The sequence below is a fragment of the Orcinus orca genome, chromosome 10, assembly GCF_937001465.1.
Source record: "Orcinus orca chromosome 10, mOrcOrc1.1, whole genome shotgun sequence".
Taxonomy (NCBI): Eukaryota; Metazoa; Chordata; class Mammalia; order Artiodactyla; family Delphinidae; genus Orcinus; species Orcinus orca.
The window spans coordinates 66,269,278-66,292,698 of NC_064568.1; the positions used below are offsets into that span (position 1 = coordinate 66,269,278).

The 23,421-nt window shown below is 57.0% G+C and overlaps 1 protein-coding gene across 19 annotated transcripts in view; it reads right to left on the reverse strand.

Moving 5' to 3' along the window:
* GRM4 (glutamate metabotropic receptor 4) overlaps positions 1-23,421 on the reverse strand; it is a 109,644-nt gene that overhangs the window by 16,519 nt on the left and 69,704 nt on the right. For all 19 annotated transcript variants that reach the window (XR_007469905.1, XR_004482239.2, XR_007469906.1 and 16 more), the window contains exons 4-7: positions 18,756-18,891; positions 15,711-15,865; positions 13,219-13,359; positions 177-377 (exon numbers count right to left, since the gene is read on the reverse strand). Coding sequence is in view for 16 of the 19 variants with exons in the window: in XM_033424216.2 (XP_033280107.1) it covers positions 177-377; positions 13,219-13,359; positions 15,711-15,865; positions 18,756-18,891 (633 nt within the window). In the remaining 3 variants the exon portion in view is untranslated. The remainder of the gene's footprint in view (positions 1-176; positions 378-13,218; positions 13,360-15,710; positions 15,866-18,755; positions 18,892-23,421) is intronic.

Sequence of the window (23,421 nt, forward strand, 5' to 3'; positions counted from 1 at the left end):
GGGGGTCACACGCTCAGCTTCTTTGCTGAGCCTTCACCCAGAGTCAGGAAGGATCGTGAGCCCAGGGCAGAGACACCTCTGTATGGAACCCCTTGGAAGCATCTGAAGAGACCCCCGTGCACTCCCACCCCATGGAGCCCCAGGACCCCTTCCCCAGGGTTGGGTGGTGCCCCCACCTGAGAAATTGACGCTGCGGATGTACTTGAGCAACTGGGTGCCGTCCACAGGGTCCATGCGCGGGCAGAGCCCCACGCGGCCCGGACACAGGTCACGGTGCATGGCGTGCAGCGCGTGGCCCATGGCGTACACGGCGTCGATCACAAACTGCACCTTCCCCTCCTGCTCGTACGCCGAGTCCTGCCCAATGCGCTCACGGCCTGCAACAAAATATTCAGAGTGGGGGCGCCCATGAGGCCCACCATCCTCACAGGTGTATGGTGGGAACCACAGCATACCTAGGAGTGCCCTGGGGCCCAGAGAGCCCACCTGGGCACACCTAGGTCTCCGGGCCCCTGGCCCAGTGCTCGCTCCATCACCCCAGGAGATGGTCTTGTGGAGGGCCCGGGGAATGGTCCTGAGGTCTGCTGCCCTCACTACTGTACCGCTGGACCCTGTGCCCTGAGGCCCCAGAACAGCCAGGGCAGGCTCCCTTGTCCCCATCACCCTTGGAGGGCAGTGAGCCTGCGGGTCTCCCTGCGGCCGTGGTGCTTGCCTGCCCTCCCCCAGCCTGGCCTGGACCAAACACGGGAGCAGCTGGCCCTCACACAGGCAGGAGCTGTGACTGTCCATGAGGGCAGTGGTGCCCTACAGCAGCTCACCCATGGGTAGCCCCAGCACAGGGTATGGGTGGGGAAACTGAGGCCCAGAGAGGGTGAGAGACCTGCCACAGGTCCCTCAAGATTCAGGACACCAGATGCCCTCAGTGACTTCCAGATGCCCCAGACAACAGAAGGCACCATCATCCCCATCCACTCCTCCCCCATGTCAGTGACATCCCCCCATTAGCCACGGTGAGTGAGCTTTGCAAAATGGGGAACCCACCCCACTCACCCCCTTCTCACTGCAAACAGCAGTGGCTCCCTAGGGCACTGTGACCTCCCATCCTCACCCCCTGGGCTCTGGCCACACCCAACCCCTCTGCTCTGGGCCCTGTGCAAACTCTTTGGCTGCCGGAGGTCTCGATGTCCTCTTGGTAAAAAGATCATCATCCTGCCTCACAGAAGTGCTGTGAGGCTTAAATGAGATGCGATAACAGAAAACACGTGGCACAGAGTAGCTGACTAAGCCACATTGTTATTATGTTTAAGTGGTCAGAATAGAGGGTTTCTAAGGTGGGCTACAGAGGTCCCGGGGCCAGAGCAGGCCAGGAAGGCTTTCTGGAGGAGGAGGAGCTCCTGGCCTGGGCCCTGGGTAATAATGATGATGAAGAATAAGGACTGCTAACTTCTTTTTTTTTTTTTTAACTTGCTCTTGTTTACTTTTTTTTTAATTTTAAATTTATTTTTGGCTGCATTGGGTCTTCGTGGCTACACATGGGCTTTCTCTAGTTGTGGCAAGCAGAGGCTACTCTTCGTTGCGGTGCACAGGCTTCTCACTGTGGTGGCTTCGCTTGCTGCAGAGCACGGGCTCTAGGCACGTGGGCTTTGGTAGTTGCAGCACGTGGGCTCAGTAGGATAGGGTCCCTATGAGGATAAATGGGTTTATATTCACAACGGGTCATAAAGAGGGGCCTGGTACTTGCTAGGTGCTGCAGAAGTTTGTTAAACACAAGGGTACAAAGAGTTCTAAGCCCTGCCTGCCTCGGAGCTCCTGGGACGGCAGAGCTTTGCTAACAGGCAAAGCTCTCTCTAGGCCACGGCACAAACAGAGATGGATGGACAGGAGAGGCAAGTTCTCCAGCCTCAGCAGCCTGCCCTCTTACTCAAGGCTACTGATCCCAGCTTCTGAGAGCCAGGAGAGAAGCGCAAGGGACAATCCTGTCCCCAAAGGGTGACAGAGGGGCCTGGGGCAGGGTTGCATGGAAGGCCCCAGCCCCAGACCCCACCATCACCCCCCGCCCCCAGGTCCTGCCCTCTGTATCCCGCTGCTCCACGCTCCCAAAGCTCCCATCACGCCCTCATTTCATCAGGATGAGAGACTGAATTATTAACCAGGATGGAGGGGGAGGCTGCAGCCACTGCAGAGAAGCAGCAGCTCTATCCCAGGGCCAAGGACACACCAGGCTAAGGGACCCTGGCTGAGCTGCCCTCAGCCCCCTCCTCTCCCTATCTTCCCAGGGGTCCCTCCTCAGTGGTCCAGCTGAAGCATCCATCCCTGGGCCACTCAGGTCCAGGACCACGTGCTCTCACCAGGGTCACGAAGCCACCTGCACTGGCACTGGAATACAGATGACCCCACGGGAGGTCCTCACCAGGGGAGCCCACCTCTGCCTGGGGAGGCTCCCATGGGAAGGGCTTTGGGGTCCTGCGGGCTGTGGGCTGTCAGCGGCCCTTGAACACTGCGCCTTTGGGCCTTGAGTGTGACCCCCTACACACACACACACACACACACACACACACACATCCCTCAAACTCCAAGGGCACTTCCCCTGAGCCCCACAGGAAGCAACAATGACAGAGCCTAAGTGCGCTCCCTTTGGGGGAGGGGGAAGGGATCACAAACACAAGTCAAACAAGGTCCAGACGTGCTGTGCTGAACGTTGGAAGCTGTGCCCATAACCCGTGCAGCTCTCTGCACACCCTCGACCCTTCAGCAAATAACCCTGCAGCATGGCTGGTGCTTCCTCTTCCCCGAGCCTCTGGGACATAGGCCAGACTGGCCCCCGTCACAGAGGAGGTAACTGAGATTTGCAGGTGGTCGATTAAGGTACCCAGAGTCTTGAGGGAATCCTGGCTCCCAGCTGGTGTTCCTACCCACCTGGGGATTGGCCTGGCTGGTGCGTGGCTGGGATTTGAACCTGGATCTCTCTGGCTCCCAAAGAATTTCCACCACCCTGAACTGTCTGCCTCCTTCTTCTCCCTCCATCCAGCCCCGACCTGCCTTCCCCCTTCTCTGGGGCTCAGGCCTTGCCCCAGTTGTCTGGCCAGGCCTAACCAGGAGCTAAGGATCCCTGTCTCCAGGGCCGGAGGAGGCAGATGGCCATGGAGGGAAGCGGGGGTTCAGAGGATCCCCTTTCATGGGTGGTTGGGCCCCCCAGGCCCAGACAGGGGAACCACAGTTCTGGCAGGAAACAAGACACACATTTCCGAGAGCTCCTAGAGGAGATAAATTCCAGACACATGGCAACAATGACAGCAGCAACAGTTTGAAGATGTCCTAATTGTGTCCCAAGGCACAGTGAGCCGGAGATGTGTTTGGCTTAGCCACGGATGACAGCGAGCCCCGGAACCATCCGGGAGAGGACTTTCTCCATCAAACCCCCCCCCACCCCCCGCAGCTGCGGTTACTACGGTGACTGCAGCCTTTGTCTGCAGGTTGTAAATTGTAATTGAAATGAGTTTTCAAGGTTGAAATAATCAGAGTTCCTCCCTGTCTCCCTGCTCACCTCTCCACAACTACTCACCCCACCCAGCCGCAATCCTCCTGAGTTCCAGGCTCATGTGTACACACACACACACACTCCCTCACATAAAGGTATACAAAATCGGCCACATATACACCCCCGTATTTTCACATCTACACATATAAAGTAGCAACACACAAACCTGCATGCATTTATATACATCCCTATACACGCATCTACGTTCAAACATGTAGAAACATAAGTGTCCATATAAACACATACTCTATATATTGGGTTGACCAAAAGTTCGTTTGGGCTTTTTTTAAGATTTTTTTTTTTTTTTTTTTTTTGATGTGGACCATTTTTAAAGTCTTTATTGAATTTGTTACAATACTGCTTCTGTTTTTATGTTTTGGTTTTTTGGTGCGAGGCATGTGGGGTCTTAGCTCCCCGACCAGGGATCGAACCTACACCTCCTGCACTGGAAGGCGAAGTCTTAACCACTGGCCCCTCAGGGAAGTCCCTCGTTTGGGTTTTTGTAACAGCTTACGAAAACCCGAACAAACTTTTTGGCCAACCCAATACACAGCTACACAAGGAGCACGACAGTCCTACAAGCACGTGGTCATTCAGATTCACTGTCGCTGAGAAGCCCCACGAGCAGGTCCTGACAAGGATATGAGTGCAAGTGTTTCATCTGGGAGGTGATGGCTGGAAGCACAGATTGGGGGTGAGGAAGTGAGGCAGAGACGGGAAGGGATGGGAAGACACTAACGCCAGGTGTGAGGCTCAACCCCGTGGGGGGCTCTAGAAAACTGTGTGGCCTATGCCTCAGGGCTGCCCCATCTGAGGGGATAAACAGCCCCACTCCCACCAGTCTCAGGCTGCAGACTGCTCCCGGGGACATTCACTCCATTGGCAAAGCAGGGCTGGGAGCGCCGAGGGGACCTGGGGCAACACACCCACAGGTTCAAGTCCACACGTGTAATCGGCGTAGGTGTGTGGACATACCACACACGTCTACACACATATAAACTTGCACCTACGTACAAATGCACAAACATACACACCGGTTTTCATCCCTTGTGCAAACTTCCAGGGAGCAGGATAAGAGGGTCCTAGGATGCCCCACCCCCAGGGAGAGCTGTAGTGTGTGGTTCTGCCCTGGACCAGCCATATGACCCTGGTCAAGTAAAATTTACGTCCCCCAGATGTAAATCCAGGGTAATAATACTTACCTTGAGGGGCCACTGAGAGGATTCAAGGAGGTGCAGACGTAAAACACGCAGCATCATGCCTTATACGTACTGCTCTCTAAGCCTCCGTTTTCCTCTCCTCCCTAACACTTCCCCGCAGAAAACTCCCCACCCCTGGAGGCCTCCACCCCAGCCCTGGGCCGCCCCTCCATCCTGTCTGCAGCCCGGCACGTGCTGGGTCTTCCCAGACCCCCAAAAGATGAGCGTGGGGTGCCCACCCCACGGACAGGGGCCCAGGTCAGCACCCACTGACACTCAGATGGGGGAGGAAGCTGCCACCTGGGTTCCTGGCCAGTCCCCCTCTTTCCTGACTCTGCCTGTGGTTGAGCCATTCTCCTCGTCACCTCCCTGGAACACGCAGGTCTTTCTGAGGGTCCCCGAGTCCTGCTCCGGAGGCCAGGCTCCACCACCCCGGCATCCCCAGAAGTCACAGAGCAGGCTCCCCCTCCTTTCCGGGTAGGGCACCTCTAAACAACTCAGCCTGGTGCCCCCACCCCTAGATCTGTTCCGCCAAACTCCGCCACAGCTCTCCGCCAACTCCCGTCCTGGGGAACTCTGAGCCAGCCCCAGTGTCTTGGGGGGTTGAGGTGGGGGCCCGTAACGGTCACCCCCTCGGGGGCGGGGAGGGGAAGAGTCTTGCCCAGCAGCGGGGGCGGGGGGGGGTGCCTCCTGACTCTCCGCCAGGTGCTCTCTTTCTGGCTCTCAGTGGTGGTACAGCCCAGGGCTCCCCGAACTTGAGCCAGCCTCAGGCCCCTTTTGAAGGAAAACAATTCTGTCCCAGGATGATCCTAGGATGAATGTGGGCCCAGGATGAAAATACTGACATCAGAGGCTGAAGCCCTGGCAGTGACAGCTACTTCCAACTGCAAATTATCACAGGAGCAGAGAAGTTATCTTTGCAATCTGTAAAGACCGCTCTCAGAAGGCCGTCAAATGAAAATGCCAAGTTCAAGAATCGTCATGGAGCTCCTAGGTCGCTGAGAGTCTGACCTCAAGAACATATCCCCAGATGTCCACAGACCCTAGTTCAAGAAACAGGACGTGGACGTCCGGCCAGATGGGAGCAGCTTGACACCCCATCCCGCATTCAGCCTCTCACTGGCCTGCCGAGTTGCTTAGCATCTCTGAGCTTCGATCCCCTTGTCTGTAATGAGGTCGGCTCCCGGGACCATTAGAGAAGAGTGATACCTGCAGCAGAAGCCACACTCGGCACCCGCACAGGCCAGCTCCCAGGGAAGGCTGTTCTCTACTCCTCACTGGTTCTGCCCAGCCCAGGGGCCTGGGCTTAGCTCTCCCAGACAGGGTCAGACTGGGGCCAGGGGTGAAGGGGAGGCAGCTCGCGGGGCCGAAGTCACAGCCAACCCCCCACGTGGATGCCCCTTCTCCCCCATCACCCAGCCATGCTCCTTTTCCTTCCAGGAGCATCTAGTTTTTCCTCTACTGGATCTTTGCTGTCAACATAGAAATACGTTTTAATTTCTTCCATTTAAACAGAAACCCTTTCTTGACCCCACTTTTCCCCCAGCTAGCATCCCTCTCTCCCTGTTTACAACAAAACTTCTCAGAAGGGTTGTCCTTACTCATTGTCATCAATTTCTCTCCTCCATTTTTCTCCTGACCAACCCCAGTCTGGGTTTTACACCCACCTCTCCCAGGAATCTCCGTGTGGCTAAGCCTGACCCTCCACCCACCCCCCCATCTCAGTGCACCACCAAGAACCTCAGAGTCATCCTTGATTTTCTGCCAGCTTTCTCTCACCTCAAATCCTTTAGCAAACTCTGAGGCCACACTGCAAAACTGATAAAGAATCAGACTCCTTCTCACCATCTCCATGGCCACCACCTGCTCCAAGTTCCCATCACCTCCCACTTGGACTACAGCCCCGGCCCCTAACTGACCTCCAGCTCTGCCCTCACCCCCATCTCTGCTCCAGGAGGCAGCCAGAGTGAGCCCATTACAACATAAATTTGATCACGTCAATCCTTTCTCAAACCCTGCCATGGCCTTGTCTCATTTGGCATTAAAAGACTAAATCCTTACAAATTGCCGACAAGGCCCACAGACCCGTGCCACCCCGCCCCACCTCTCGGACCCCATCTCCTACCTGTTGATCTCTCTGCTCCAACCACATGGGTCTCCTCACTGCTCCCCAGACCTGCCAGGCCTGAGCCTACCTCAGGGCCTTTGCACATGCTGTGCCCTCTGCCCGGCATGCTCTTTCCCAGTCACCTTCCCAGTGAGGACTTCTGACCTCCTGATTTAAAGGTGCAACAACCCTAGTCTCCCAGAACTCTCCAGGAGGCCTCCTGGATCTGTCCTCTCTGGTCTCATGATTAAGCTCTCTGGAGGCCCTCAGCTCTGACTACTGGGACCACACCATCATGTACCACCTTGTCTCCAAGGCCATATCATCTCCCACCTGCAGGGGGAGCCCCCCAGGGCAGGTCTGTCCCCTTCACAGAGCCCAGCACAGGGCTGGGGACACAGTCAGCCTCTGAGTAAACGCCAGCTGAACAAGTAAGAAACAGCACTGCGGGGAAGGGCTCAGGACCCCTGTGGCCACCAGGTGGCTGACGGCTTGGGCAAATGTGAGTTCCTCTAATGAGTGGCACAACCTGGCGCATACTAGGTAATCCCAAATGTGGGTCTTCCTTCCTTTCCCCAGGTTCCTTTAGGAATGTGGAGGTGAAAAGAGCCACGAAGCCAGGCTGGAATAGCCAGAGGGCCCTGGGGCTGGGACATCAGCTGGCCTGAGGCAGGACATCCCTGGAGCCAGATGGCCAGAGTTCAAATCCCAGCTCTGCCATTTACTACCTGTATGACCTTGGGAAAGTCTTTAACTTCTCTGTGCCTCGGTTTTTTCATCTGTAAAATGGGTTGCTGTGAAAAGCAAATGCAAAACACTAAAACAGAGCTTGACATGTAATAAATGCTATATAAATATCAGCTGTTGTTATTGTTATTGCTGCTGACACAGCTGGGTGACCAGCATCTCCCCACACATCCCCAGCTGCCATGCGGCCACCCTCCCTCTCAGTACTCCCGGCCCCTGGGAGCAGCAGGCAGTAAATTTCTCCTGTCTCCTCGTAAACCAGGCCTTCCTCCACTCAGCCATCACCTGGCTGGCAGTCCTGTCAAAAAGACAGATGCCACATCTGCCTTGTTTTCAGTTTTAATTCCCAAGCCCTGCTCTGCGGGCTCCTGGGGAGGGGGCCAGGAGAGGAGGTGGGAGGTGGGCACTGCCCTCCCGCAGGCCTTGACAGCTGCAGAGACGCCCTGCTCCGTGACCCCTACCTCGCTCAGGTGTGGAGCAGCCCGCAGGCCACCTTCTAGGGCTTCCGGCAGATCCCCTCCACTCCTTCTCTGGGAAACCATGAGAAAGGCAGCTCTGCTAGGGACAGGGCTCTGGGGAATGGAAGTGGGTAGTATGATCCCCATTTTACAGTGAGAAAACTGAGGCCTCAAGAAGTGACCTGCCCCAGGTCGCACGGCTAGGAAGTGGCAGCACTAGGAATCACACCCAGTTCAGGGGACTCGCACAGTTGTGTATTTGAGAAAGAACGGGTGCCCACGACCACGTGCCGCTTTGAGACACGCCAGCCCAGTCTCCAACTGCCAGTATCTGCCACTCTTCTGAGACTCTCTGGCCACAGAAGCCCTCTTTGCCAGCCATTTGGCATGTGGAGGCACTGAGGAATTAACACCCTCTGGGAACAGCCAGCAGTGATTGACGGGAGTTGGTGTACACACACCCCAGCTCCCTCACACCTCCAGCGGGATGACTGCCAGGCGTGCTCCTTTCCGTCTCCAGAGCCCCCGGGGGAGTAAAGTTCCAGCTGCTCACAGTGGTAACCTGCTTGGTATCACACCCTTTATGTCTGCCTTCCCTCCCCTGCCAATGTTTCCTGGGATTCTCTCCCAAAGAAACGACTGGCTCTCAATTCCTTGTCTTGAGGAGAATTCAACTTTTTTTTCATGCAGGCCACGCTGCACGGCTTGTGGGATCCTAGCTCCCCAACCAGGGATCGAACCCGAGTTCTTGGCAGTGAAAGTGCGGAGTCCTAACCACCAGACCACCAGGGAATTCCTGAGGGGAATTCAACTTAACACAGCCTTGAAGGATGGATGGGATCTTCCCAAGTGTAAGACCCCAGCATGAGAAGGTCCTTCCCACCCTCTGAGAAGGTCATCAGGCCCGTCTGTTGCCCTGAGGAGGGAAGGCATGGGCTTGGCAGAGCAAAGGGCAGGGGAACACAGGAGTGGCACTCGCTCATGCTGAGATCGTGGGCAGGGCCTGAGGGACTGAGACAGGCAGAGGCTGGCTGTTGAAACTGTTAGCAATGAGGGGACCAGAGTGGGCCCACCCGGTGTGGATGGGCAGGCAGCCTGGAAGAAGTGAGCGTGGAGCTTGGCTCGGGAGACAGAGTGAGGCAGGTGGAGAATACAGGGCTAGCTGAGGGCAAGCGAGACAGTGGCTGGGGGCGTGGGAGGAAAGGAAGTGGGAGAGGCAGGTGGGGCACCAGCTGGAGAGCCAGGCTGCCTGGGTATGAGGCCAGCTCTGCCAGTTCTCTAGCACTGCGATGTTCACCAACCACCTCAGCGTCCCCTTCTGTAAAATGGAGGCAACACTTGTGACAGCCTACACCACCCACCCTCAGGATGCTGTCCTCCCCGTCGGGGATCCTACAACGGACAGAATCCTTACAGCAGACTTGAGCTGTTAAATTACCCAGTTGCAGGTAAATCCCACCTCTCCCCCTCCCTCTCTATCAACAACAACCACCATTTTTTTTTTTTTTTTTTTTGCGGTACACGGGCCTCTCACTGCTGCGGCCTCTCCCGTTGCAGAGCACAGGCTCCGGACGCGCAGGCCCAGCGGCCACAGCCCACGGGCGCAGCCGCTCCGCGGCATGTGGGATCCTCCCGGACCGGGGCACGAACCCGTGTCCCCTGCATCGGCAGGCGGACTCTCAACCACTGCGACACCAGGGAAGCCCCAACAACAACCACCATTCTATCAGCGCTGATCATACACATCCTTTTTCAGCCAGCTTCTTCATACTCTTCAAACACATCACCAATCCTTCCAACAGCCCATTGAGATGGGTGGTGACTTCCCTGCCCTTTCTGAGACTCAGAGAGGTTAAATAACATGTCCACGGTCACACAGCAGGGAGGAGGCAGAGTCGGACCCAGACCCTGACCCGTTGACAGGTGCCCGGTCCAGAGCCCGTACTCCATGGGTGTCACCCCAGCCCTCCTGGCCTAAGGGACAAGCTCAGCTCAAACCTGGGTGGGGCCATGAGAAGCCAGAGCTGCCTCCCCCTCACCCAGGGTGGGTCTGAGATCCCACAAACATTCCCAGCAGCTCCCCCGCCCCTCACCTCACCCAGAGATGGACGGGCTCACTGTGCCTGACGTGGGGCCACCCAAGGACCCTTACCAGCCTCTGCTGGGGCTTCAGATGCAGCGAGAAACATCCAGGTCAGCTGGAATATGCTGTCCTTCCAGCCCTCCCTGTGACACACACCCCAAGCTCATTCCAGGCTCTGGTGCTTTGCTCACGCCTTCCCCACTGCCTGGGGTGCACGCCGGCACCCCTTCCATCACCCACCTCTCCTTCTGAGGCAGTGGTTTCCATACTTGGCTGCACATTAAACCACAGGGGCACCTTTTAAATATCCTGATGGGGCTTCCCTGGTGGCGCAGTGGTTGAGAGTCCGCCTGCCGATGCAGGGGACACGGGTTTGTGCCCTGGTCCGGGAGGATCCCACATGCCGCGGAGCGGCTGGGCCCGCGCGTCCGGAGCCTGTGCTCCGCAACGGGAGAGGCCACAACAGTGAGAGGCCCACGTGCCACAAAAAAAAAAAAAAAAAATCCTGATGCCCAGGTGGTACCCAGGGCCAGTTACATCAGAATGTCTGAGGCTGGGAGCCAGGCCTCGGTCAGCATTTGAAAAGATCCCCAGGTGATTCGATGTGAGGTTCCCAGCCCTAGATACACATAAAACCCACTGGGAGAGCTTGAAAAACAACCCACCCCTGAAGTTATGCTTAGTGGGTCTGGGGGGGCCCTAGTAGAGCTCTACAAGTTCCAGGTGATTCTGATGCACAGCCAGGCTTGAGCACCACCCTCTTACAGTTCACCAAGTGCCTCCAATCAGCTTTCTCACCTGCATCCCCAGACACCCTCTGGGCTGGCCCACCACCAATCCCATTTCTCAGATGAGAAAGCTAAGGTCCTGACAGGGTACAGCTGGCCTCAGGTTCCCAGTGAGAGTCTACACTCTCCTGAATCCTGATCAAGCCCTCCTTCCCCACCTGCTCTGACAGCCCACACACCTCCCTGAGGGCACCTAGAGAGGGCCCGCCCCCCCTCCCCCCACCAGTTCACCAGCAGCCGGGGAGTCCTGAAGAGGACTGGGAGTCTGGAAAGAGCTTACAAGGACTGACCAAGGCCTTCTCCCTGCCTGCGCCTCCCAGACCAAGAGGAGACTCCAGAAAGCCCCTCTCCCTTGATGAGCCAGACACAGGGGCCGAGACGCCCCCTTATCCATGTTGCCCCCACTTTCAGTCCCACCCATCCCCATCTCCAAGCCAGGTCTCGTGACCTATAATCAGGGTGAAGATACAATCTTCTATCCCCACTTGGGCACTTTTGAGAATAAAAGGGGATGCTCTCAATAATTATGCCAGGAAGAGAGAAGTAAACAGGATGCTCCTACCCATGAGGGCCCAGCCTCCCATGCCCAGGCATGTTGGTACTTCTTACACCTTTGTTGTGATTACTGCCTCATAAGGACCTTTGCTGTGCAGCCTTGGGCAAGTTGCTTGACCTCTCTGACTCTCCAGAGCCTCCATAACAAGGGGGTCATAAGAGCCCCTAGAGTTGTTTTGAGGGTGAAATGAGATGATGTTGTTAAAATATCTGGAACATAGTAAATGCCTAGTAAAGAGTGGTGTGTATGGTTATTAGCTCACCCAAGAACGTCGCCCCTACGTAAGACAGACACGCACATATATACCTTCTCTTTTAGACACTCACGTACATACACAGTCACATACAGTCACACACACAAGGGTGTACACACACTGCTGCCTACACCCACAGGACTTTGCCTCCGTCCCCAGGGGACACCCACAGTCTTAAGTAGCCACGATTGCCCTGGCCACCAGAGGTCAGCATGCTCCTCACCGGCCCACCCACCTCACCATGCTCCCTCCTCCCCTGGCCCTAGTGGACCCACCCCCCCACCCCCAACTGCCAGTGATTCCATGCAGCATGTCCCTGCGGCTGACCCAGCGGCCCTTGCTCATCTGGCCCTCTGCCCAAGCTGCACCCATCAGTCCAGGAGACTGTAAGAGGGAGTTCATCATCCTTGCATGGCCACCACTCACGGTTGAGGGGTACACAGAGCCCTCCCAATGTCCCTGACGCCAGGTCCTGCTGCAGAGCTACCCAGACAAAGAGAGCACAAGGACCCACGTCCAACTGTATCAAAGGTGAACGCGCCAAGACGGCTACCACAGGGGTCTGAGGGCCTAGAACTCAGACCTGGGTCCACATCCTGCTCCACCACCTTTCATCTGCGGGAACTCAGGTCCCTTTACTTACCTGCTCTGAGCCTCTGTTTTCCATTCTGTAAAACAGACCCACCGTCCCATCCTCCCGTGGCTCATTCCCTGTCCTTTTCAGGACTCTGCTGAAGCGTTACCTTGCAGGGGGGCCATCCTCTTTCTTATCTATTTTGTTTCTACTGCACTTTTTTCCTTCTGACATAGTCTATAGTTTACTTACATATCTCGTTTATTGTCTGTCTCCCCATTAAAATAAAAACTCCAAGAGCTTTTCGGCTCTTTCATTCACTGCTATAACCATGGTGCTTAGAAAAGGGCCAGGGAGTGGGAGTCAAACTGGTGTCTGTTGAGTGGCTGTGGGAACCTGAAGGGGTTAGAGATGGTTTCTGTAAAGTGCTCAGACCGGTGAGCGTTAGGATTCACAGGGCAGCTGGGGTCAGTCAGGTCTGTGGGCTTCCCATAGGGGCATCCAGATGAAGCCCAAGGTGAGCAGCCAGACGGCACCTCTGCCCAGACCCAGGAGCCCCTTCCCCTACTCAGCAGCGTCCTACGGCTGATGGTCTGAGAGATCACCGAGGTTTCAGCTACCCTAAGCCCACCCACCGACAAGGCCCTGGTGTCAGACCTTGAGTCAGTCCTGGCCCCGCCCCTTATGCCCCCCCACACCTTAGGGCTCCGCCCCTTCTGGCCCCCAACTCCACCCCCGGGCAGCACCGCCTGGCCCCTGGACACTGCTACTCCTGCGGCAGTGTCCCGTAGCCACCGCTCACCCCACTTGACACTCTCAGCCTTCTCCCCCATAGCCCCACCCCCTCAGGGCCCACCCTGGCCCCGCCCCCTGAGGCTCAGTCCCACGCCCCCCCCCCCACGCGCGCGTGCTCACTGGTGCACTTCTTGACATGGCTGCCTTTCTTGAGCGCGTGGCGGCTCAACTTGCAATGGAAGTTGTCCTCCCAGAACTCAGCAAACCAGATGTTGCGCCGGTTGTTGTCCAGCGTGCGGCTGGAGAAGTAGCGGTCGAAGCCTGACAGGGAACCAGGATGTCAGGACCTCACGCCTCCCTTCCCCACCCGCCCCCTCCCCTTCCCTCTTCCCACAGCTTTCATGTGGCCCAGGCAGAGGGAGGCGGAAGGGAAGAAGAGCACATCCTCTGATCCAGGGCCCAGCCGGAAAAAACAAAATGTGGACCATTTCATTTTCTTCACAATGAAAAGAGCTGTATTAAATTCCAGGGAGAGCCTGTGTAATCTTACAACTGCTTCCTTTATGGACGAAGTACAGGATGAGGGTGTTTCTGCTGCTTCTTAACCACCAAAGTGGTAATATGGGGCCTCTTTGAGAAGGAGTCACTTGGGGGCCCAGAGATTAGAGCAGAGAGGCTGGTGGGGGGCAGGCACTCAATCCTGGGAGTACCTGAGCATTCTAGTTCTGAAGAGGAGACCGGACCAGAGAGTGTAGGGAATGATCCAGGTCACACAGATAAGATGGGGGGCTGGATCTTCCTCCTTCAAGTCCAGAACTTCCCCATCACTGACAGAGGCAGCCTCCTTCTCCAAATGCTCCTAAGGGCTTACCCACTCTGCTCTAAGCCTAGAAAACCCCATCCCAGGGTAGGCAGGCTGGTGAGTGAATATCGCCTTCTCTCTCCTACCAGTGCCCCCTCTCTATATATTGTGATCATTCCGTGTCATGGGCACAGCTGTCTGACTGTCGGAGCTGTCAGGGAGGTGCTGGCACTGGTGGGGGACTGGCCTTAGAGCAGAGTTTCTCAACCTTGACCCACTGACACTAGGCCCGATCATTCTTTGCTGGGGTGGGGGGCTGGAGCGGCAGGGGGCTGTCCTGTACATTTCAGGATATTGAGCAACATCCCCGGCCTCTACCCACTAGATGCCGGAAGCATCACTCCCTAATCGTGACAACCGAAAATGTCTCCAAACGTTGCCAAACGGCCCTTGGGGATCAAAATCACCCCCAGGTGAGAACCACTGCTCTAAAGGCTCCTCTAATGTCCCAGAGAAAAAAGGGGGACTTCCCTGGTGGCGCAGTGGTTGAGAGTCCGCCTGCCGATGCAGGGGACATGGGTTCGTGCCCCGGTCCGGGAAGATCCCACGTGCCGCAGAGCGGCTGGGCCCGTGAGCCATGGCCGCTGAGCCTGCGCGTGTGGAGCCTGTGCTCCGCAACGGGAGAGGCCACAACAGTGAGAGGCCCGCGTACCACAAAATAAAAAAAAAAGAAAGAAAAAAGGGATTTCTCTGGCAAGTCCAGGGCTCAGATCCCAGTTCTGCCACTTAGTAGCAAGTATGTGTCACTTACTGCCACTACATGTCACTAAATCTCTCTGGTCCTTAAATGTATTCACCCACTAAATGTGGATAAAAGTTTCTTTTGAGGTTGCAGGGAAGACTGAATGAGATGTCCGTAAGGGGCCTGGTGTCTGCAGGTATCAAGAGCCGCAGTTATTGTTATTTCGTGTTTATCATGGCTTGAGGCTGAGAGGGGAGGTGTGGAAACTTCTGCGGCCTATGCTCCCTCTGCCTCAGGGTGAGTAGAGGACACGGCGGTGTGACCCACATCCCTCCCCTGCTCAGGCCTTGGTCTCTTGGAAAGTTTGGTGGAAGCAGATGTCTGCAGGCCTTTCCACCTCCATCAGTGCTGGATTCTATTGACCAGAGCAAGAGCAGGGGAGAAGGCCCTGGGAGCCTGCCTCCCCCATGGGGAGGACAGTGAGGTCCCTGCCAAACTGAGCCATGAATAGGAACTTCACGCCTCACGCACAGCAAGGTTCTGGCCAGAGCAATCTGTTCCTGCCCAGGGTGACTGGGTTCTGCCCCAAGAGGAAGGGATGCCGGGCAGGGCAGGCGCAACGCCTACCCCCACACCCAGGGCCCGCCAGACCCAGGCGGGCTCTGCAGGGAGGCCCCTGCCCCCTGGCATGGCACGCTCTTCTTGTAGCTTGCTGGCAGTGCCCGGCCCGTTCTGGCAGAGGATGCGCTCCAGGCAGGGCAGGGATCTCACCTCTTCTATCCCAGATGGGAGAAGGGATGAGAGTATATAGGGATGAAGGAGAGTCCTTGATAAATGAGCCTCCTATACTTGCCACCATCTCCCACACCCACAAATATCTGAGACGGGAGGAAGAAAGGTCCTGAATCTGGATATGAATCCTGCTGGGTTAAGTGTGGCCAGAAAGGCTTCCTATCCCAGAACCCGAGCACAAAGAAGCTGTGAGCCAAGGAAGAGGAAAGACAGGATGGAGGGAGACAAGGAGCGGGAGAGGAAGGGCATGGGGCGCCGATCGGGGTGACACTGACAGCGGTGGTGGATGGTGCCGGCTGAGGGCGGCGGGCGTGCCGTCCGGGCTGCCGGGCCTACCTCGCACGGACATCCTCTTGGGGAGGATAGTGACGGCACCCTCGGCCACCTCCTCCAGGTGCAGCACAGGGGCGATCTTGGAGCCCCAGCTGTCCGAGCCCATCCAGAAGAAGTGGCCGGTCTGGTTGGCCTTCCGGGCCGCCTCCAGCACACGCCTGTGGGAACACGCACCAGCCCAGCCCAGCCCAACCCAGCCGTGTCTGCCCGCGCGGCTGCCGCCACCCTGGCCACACCTGCCCTTGGCTGACCCCCTTCCCCGAGGCCCATACCTGTCCCCCTCCCAGCCTGTGCCTGGATCCCCCATCCTGAGCCACATGAGCCCAGGGCCCATAGTCGCCCCAGCTTCCGTGTCATACCCGCAGGCTCACAGTTCCCTGCTGCCCTGGCCCACGCCTGCCTGTAGGCCCACGGCTTCCCCTCTCACCGATACGGCAGCCCTAGCCCCTGTCTGTTTCCCAGACCCACTCCTGTCCCCTGGGGCTACCTCAGTCCCTGCAAAGACCACAGCTGTTTCCCTCAGTTTGGACCTGTCTGACTCAGGTCCCCAGAACCACATCTGCCCAGGCTCTGTCCTCTCAGGTACATGCCACCCTGGTCCTAAGCCCAGACCCACATCCCTTGGCCCTTTCTCACATTTATATCCACTGTCTCTCTCACACACCCCCCACTACACCCTTCCCCCTCTGCATGCCACTTCCTTCTGTGCCAAAAGTCCAGGTGCTTCAAAGAGCTGCTCCCCACACCCTCCTGGGTGGATGAAAGGGTGAGGGCAGCCAGGGCCTCACCCCTCCGCAGGGCCACAGTGACAGTGGTCCTAGTCAAGTCAGGGGCCCTGGAGCCCAGCACAGGGCCCAGCCCACAGGAGGCTTTCAGTCAGTGCTTAACGGATGCTTGAACTAAGTGGCCCCTCAGAGACATCTAGGAGGAGGAAAATAGGAGGGACTGGGCAGAATTCTCGCAACGCACCTCCTTCCACGGGGAGAGACTGGAGCAAGCAACTTGCTCGAGATCACACAGCGAGAGGCCAGGATACTAGAAACTGTCCAGGCCCTTCCCATGGACAAGCCAGGACAGACTCCGGGGCTTGGGGTGGCCGCTGCGCCTGTGCAGGAGGTGGCCAGCTGGGGCAGGACCGCCTGGGGCTGCCAGGGAGAGACATGTTTCCCAGCCCCGGGGCCCACACCTGCCCTCCTCCATCGTCTCCTGATGGACATTTCCAGACCCCCAAAGCTACCGCAGCCCAGGCAGGTGAGGGTGAGGCTATTAATACCTATTAATACCCGCCTGCATCCGGCCGGCCAGACACGACCAGAGCTGCCAAGACTCCATCTCTGTAAGGTCACCTGGGTTTATTTTTACTTCTGTTTGCTTCTGAAATGCCTGTGGATTTCCAGAAATGCGCCCCCCTCCATCACACCCCCCACCCCCCGCAGCTGCTCAGGGAGTCAGTCTCAGGCCCTTCCCTCTCTCTCCCAGGGGCCTCTTCTCTGGGACACGTGGCACCTTCATCCTCCCCTCCCCGCGTGTGGGTCCATCAGAGCCGCAAGGGAGGCCTGGAGTGGGGTGCGTCCCGGGGCGTAGTGGGACCCAAGTTAGTGCTGGGCTCTGGGGTGGGAGTGGGGGCACGGGGGCAGCGACTGGTGACTGCAGGGAGGGAAAGAGCTCAGAAGGAGCCCCTCCTGCCCCCGTTGCCAGCGGACCTGTGGCAATAGGAATTTAGGGGACCTGAAAGCTTTGAGGGGGTCAGGAGCAGCCTCTGTTTTCAGCTTGGAGGTGCCAGATGGATCCTGAGGACTCCCACGCCCTGGTCCTTCGAGGCCTGAGAAACACCTATTAGAGCTGGTCCTTGTGGCTTTTGAGGCTTTAATGACCTTCCCGAACTCCCCCCTCCACCCCTCCAGGGACCCGACAATGTCTCCTGGGGGGATATCTGTTTTGCTGAAACTCAGGAGTCCAGGATGGGGTCCTCACAAGTGGGAAAGAGTGCTGGAAAGAATGCGACCCAGAGAAGATGCTGGTTAGCAATGGGGAGGGGGATGCACGGGGGGCGGACCGGGCAGGCTGGGCTAGGCAGGTGGGCAGGTCGACCGGAGGGCACAGCGGGCTCTGACAGCTCAGGCCAACTATCTGAGGGAGGAGGCCTGGGGAGAACCACATCTCCTCTGCCAGTCAGACTCTGAGCAGGGGCTGTGTCTCCCACTGAGACTAGGGAATCAAGGAGGCCGGCCCCTCTTGGCCCTAACATACAGTCTCGGAGGGGTAGTAGTGAGAGAAAAGGCAGGAAGAAGGGAAGTGGGTTAGGAGGGGTGCTCAGGGGTCATCTTCTAAGGGCACCTGAGTTTCTGACCTGCGACTCAGGACCCAGGGACAGATGTGCAGAGAGGTGGGGTGGTCCAGGGTTTCTGCACTGCATGGTTCTGGCACCCGGAGTCCACCTGCCCCCAATCTGCAGATGTGGAGACTGAGGACCAGGGAGGGGACAATACTGCCCACAGTGAGTATGTACCCAAATCAGGACTAAAACCTCAGCCCAGGCCTCCTCCCGCTACTCTGAGCTCACCGAAGGAAGGAGGGAGGGGCTGAGAGGTGGCCAACCTTACCAGCCTCTGCTCTAAGCCCCTTATGCACGTTCCTGCGTTCAATACTCAAGCAACACCATCAAGCAAGCATAATTAGCTTCTCTCTTTTTTTTTTAAAGCAGAATAGAAGCCCTGAGAGGTTGAGGAACTTGCCTGAGGTCACACAGCTAGTAGGAAGGAGAGCAGGCGAGGAACCTAGGTGCTCTGACCCCAAGCCCACGGCCTTAGCCCCTCTGTAAAAGTACCTGCTTACCATCCCCAGTTGGCAGAATGGGGGCAGGAAACAGCGAGGGGAAGGGGAGCCCATTAGCAGTAGCCTGTGCCCCAGCCAGAAGGGTCTCCCCACCACCCACTCACTGGCCCACCCCATCTCTCTGGACCCCAGGGTGGGTCAGGCTTGCCTAGGAAGGTCTCCAGCAGGGATCCCCAGCTCTCAAGCCGCGCCCCAAGCCCCACCTGCCCTCACCTGATATCATCCTCATTGGCAAAGATGATGACTGCCCTGGCGTTCGAGGTCTCCAGGAGGCGCCGGATGATCTTGTCGAACTCCCCAGGCTTGGGTTCCCGTGGTATCTTGACCGACTGGGCAATGCACACACCCCCTGCAAGAAGGGCACCAGTCAGCCTGGGGCGGACAGAGTCTCTCCCCCAACCCACACTCCTGGGGGCTGCTCACGGCCCTGTAGCCTGACTCTTAGCTCCCAGGTCCCCATCTCTGGGCACGGGCTGTGTAGTCAGAATAGCCACAGTGGGAATTTCGGCTCCACAACTCACAAGCTTGGTGACCCTGGACATGTCACTTAGGTTCTCTGTGCCTCAGTTTTCATAAATAAAATAGGTTGTTAGCAAGAGGCAATGCAGCACTGTGCTTAAAGCTAGACTGCCTGGGTTCAAATCTCAGCTCTGCTACTTACCGCTGTGTGATCTCGGGCTGGTTACTGAACCTCTCTGTGCCTCAAATACATCATCTATAAAGTGAAGATAATGATACTACCTATTTCATAGAGTTGTTATAAAGCTAAGTGTGTTCACTCATATAAATACAATAATATCTGGCACATAGTAAGTGCTCAGTAAACATTGGTTCTTTTCAATGTAACCACCTCATAAGGTTTTTTGGCGGAGTAAATCTGAGAACGAGAGCAAATTGCCCACCCTGGGCCATTAGTGCCTCTGGAACCCACATCCACACACACCAACCAGGGCTCTTGTTCCCGGGCCCCATACTCATCAACAGGCCCCTTGGTAAGAGCAGTGCGCATGGCTGCTGACTCGTGCCCACACATCCTGGGCAGCAATGCTGCAAACCCAGCTACAGTCCTCATCCAGGTCTTCCCAGGTTCCCTTCCACGAACCCACAGGCCACTCAGTGTGTAAGTCTCTCCAGCTCCCACCCTGGCCTGGCAGGGTGCCTTGATACTCGAGGCCCCGCCCTTCTTATTTGTGATCAGATTCCTAGCAGGGAGCTCAGGAGAGCCCCGGAAGGTCATTCTAACCGGAGTGCTTGGGGTGGAAGGACTGGAAGAGCTCTGATTGGGGTCAGAAGGTCTTTAGGGGCCCTCCTGTCACTCCTTCTTCTCTGGGCCACCACCTACCTGGCTGGGTCCTGGGGGAGGGGACCCAGGGCCTACCTGCCTCTCAAGCTCATGCCTCTGCGAGAAGCCCAGCCCCCAAGTCTGCAGGAGCCAGGATGCAGTCAACACACACCCCGGAATTCACAGCCAGGCCATGTGGCTTACAGAACCCCTGGGAGCACTTTCCACTTCACCCAGCCAGTCCCCAGCCTCAGACGTGTCTCTCCAGTGCTGGCGGGGGGACAGGTATCATGTGTGTATTTCAATCTCCCCTCATCTCCTGCTACAAAAGCACTGTGGACCACTGTTTCTATCAACTGCATTTGACAGGTGAGGAAACCGAGGCTCAGAAAAGAGAAGTGGTTTACCCAAAGCCACACAATTCCCTGCCCTACTGAGGTACAGAATGGGGGGCCTCCAGGGAGTAAGACCCCCCCAGGACCCCAGGTGGCAGAGGCAGGGCTCAGCTGATGGAAAAACATGAGGGATTTCTCTTGATGAAAGCAGATTCTTTATCTGAGACCATTACCTTCCTCTGGGTCCCACTCAGGGGTCTCAGCCCAGCTCCACCTCACACAGGAGCCCTTTAGGGCCCAGCCAAACTATCCACCTTGGCTGGGCACCTGGCTGTCACCCCTGGGCACCCCCGAGCCTTTGAATGGCTTCTCAGTCCAGGCCTTCTGCGCAGACTCCACGCACCTCTGCATGGAGGACTGGCTGCAAGGGGCTCCCAGCACAGGGAGAGGTAACACACCCACCTGCCCCCCGGGGAAAGGTGCCAGCACCCAGCTCCACCCAAGGAGAGCCCTCTACTCCTGAGCGTAGGTGGCAACCAGGGAAGGCTGCCCAAGGGCGGTGACCCTGAGCTGAGTCTTAGCAGGAGGAGGCGCAAGCAGCCGGGGGGTGGGGCGTTCTGGGAGAACAACGTACTCACACTAGAATGGGGGCTGCTCTGTGCCAGGCACCTGCAAGGCCTGGAGCCACACGACACAGACACATTCTCACGTTGCCAGGAAAGTAGACCCCCTGGTTCTCTGCACCAGGCAAGGCAACCACGGCCCCTGCCCCCTGCCCTGACCAGCACCCACTTCTCTTACTTTCTGCCACTTCCGTGCAGACCAAGCTCTTCAAGACCTCCTAAGACACCCAAGGAAGCCCCAAGCACAGGAGAAAAGCAGGTCTACCAGGGGCTCATGGGGGAGGGAGAGGAGGAGAGAAGGAGGGAGGGTCTGGGGGCAGGACGGGGCCCCTCCGGTCCCGGCTCACAGAGAGCCCGGGGAGCCAGTCTGCTGCCCGCAGCACTGGCTCTGCCCTAACAGCGGCCGGGCAGACACTCAGCTCCCAGGTAAACCCTTCATATGGTTCCTTTCCAGTTAGAAGTTGGGCCAATTGCTACATTCCGCCCCCCCATCTGGGGAGACAGATGGACAAGAGGAGGAGGCTGGCTGAGGGGTTAGGATGTGCCACCTGGCTCCAGGAGGGAGGAGGGGGCCAAGGGGCAGAGGGGAGGCAGGCATAGAATAGGAGTTAATTGCTCTCAAGGAGGGAGAAACTTTTAGATTAAGTCATATTTCTGGGCAATGCTCCCCTAAGAAGTTCCATAGGATGGCCCCACCTGACACGCCAGGGTATAGCTTGCAGCCTTCGTTTTGCTGGTGAAAGAAGAATGAGGTGACCACAGCTCGTCAGCTCAAATGTGAGCGAGTCGCAAGGTACTCGAGAGGAGAGCTGGTCTGAGCGGAATGCGCTATTCTTACAGCCACAAGGGTGGGGGGACTGGTGGGGAGTTTGGGGGTTTATGCAGAGCTCAGTACCAGCGAACGTTTATAAAGTGCCTGATGCCTTTGAACATGATTCGGCATATTTTGCATGGATTCACTCATCTGAGGTCAGTATCATCAGCACAGCTCCAATTTAGAGATGAGGACGCAGAAATGCAGAGAGGTTAAGTGGCTTCCCCAAGGTCACACAGTCAGGCACAGAGTGGGGTTTGAATGCAGGCTGTCTGGCTCCCGAGACCACCCCTTCGCCCAGTCCGATGTGTCACGACCGGTCACATGGAATCAGGGACAACCCGGGACCCGTAAATATGGCTGGGCACAGGGCTTACCCTGGGCTAAGTACCACTGGTGTCACTGGTCCCACAGTGAGAAACCAAGTGTCTCCACGGCCCTCCTGACCCCATGCCACAGCCACAGAGGACTGGAGTGGCCCAAGAGAGACCGCATTTACCAAGCACCCACGGCATGTCTGGCACTCAGTGAATCCTCACACAACCTGGGGCAGGGGCTAACAGCCCCATCTTACAGATGTGGAAACTGAGGCTCGGACGTGCTAAGTAGCCTGACGGAGGTCACATGGCCGGTCAGTGGGCCTGTAATCCAGGTCTGTGTCCAGAGCCTCCCTCCGGCAGAGAAAGGGAAGGCCCCAGTCGCTGGGTCTCTGTTAACCCCCATCCCCTGCAGCCCCTCCCCACCCCTGGGTAGATCCCAAGTCTCACGCTAAGCCCGCCAGCCCTCCCATGTCCAGCCCCCGCCTCTGCAGCACCATGACTAGCACCCCCCTGGGACGCCCTCTTCAAACCTCTCCACCAGGGCGGGGGCACTTCTCTGCACCCCTCCTCCTTTACCACACGGACTCTCTCTTTGGATAAAAAAAAAAATCCATGAGTCCATACTGAGAGCAAATAGAATCCAATTAAACCCAAGCAGCGAGGAACGAGCCCATGCCCTATCTCTGCACAGAAGCTGGAACACTCCACCTGTCCCAGGCTCCAGGAACAGGACTATAAGAAGGGGGGCATGAAGGAGTCTGGCGTTCCCCGTGGCTCCCCTAGGCCTTCCTGGGTCACTCTTGGCAAGCCCCTCACCCCACACGCAGCCCCAGCCCCCTGTCCAGCACCAGTTGCCGCCACATGCCAGCTGCAAGCTCCGCCGTCCGCCCAGCCGGTGCCTCCGTGCAGGGCCGGGGGCAGGAAGCCGCAAGCACTTGCCAGGAGCCTCTGAGTGCCTGGGGGCAGTAGGGACCTGGGAGAGCTCCTGGCCCAAGTGCTCTGGGAACAAGGAGACTGAGGGCAGACTGCACCAGGGGGTCTAGAATCCTACAGGCCAGTGTGTCCCCCTCCACATCCTTCCCAGAGAAAGTCACACACGGGTGCAAGGGAACGTGCCCAAAGACGGTCACTGTGGCGCTGTTTGAAACAGCAAAAAAATGGAAACCACTTAAATATTTTACAGCAGAAGAATGGCTAATCCGTGGTGTGTTTGCACAATGGAATATTACGTAGCTAAGATTCATAAAACAGCTCTCATGTATCAGCACGACAAAACCCTGAAAACATAAAGTTGGCTGATAAAGCCAAGTGCAGCACAATCTGTCCCATTTATGTAGAAATTAAAAGCCACATATAAGATTTATTCTATAGGGACACACACATATATACGAGCAAAAGCTGCATGAAGGCAGATTTGTTCTATTGTATGCACCGCGATCTCCCAGTGCCTGGCACACATTAGGTGCTCCATAAATGCTTGTTGAATGACTAAACGGGGACAAGAA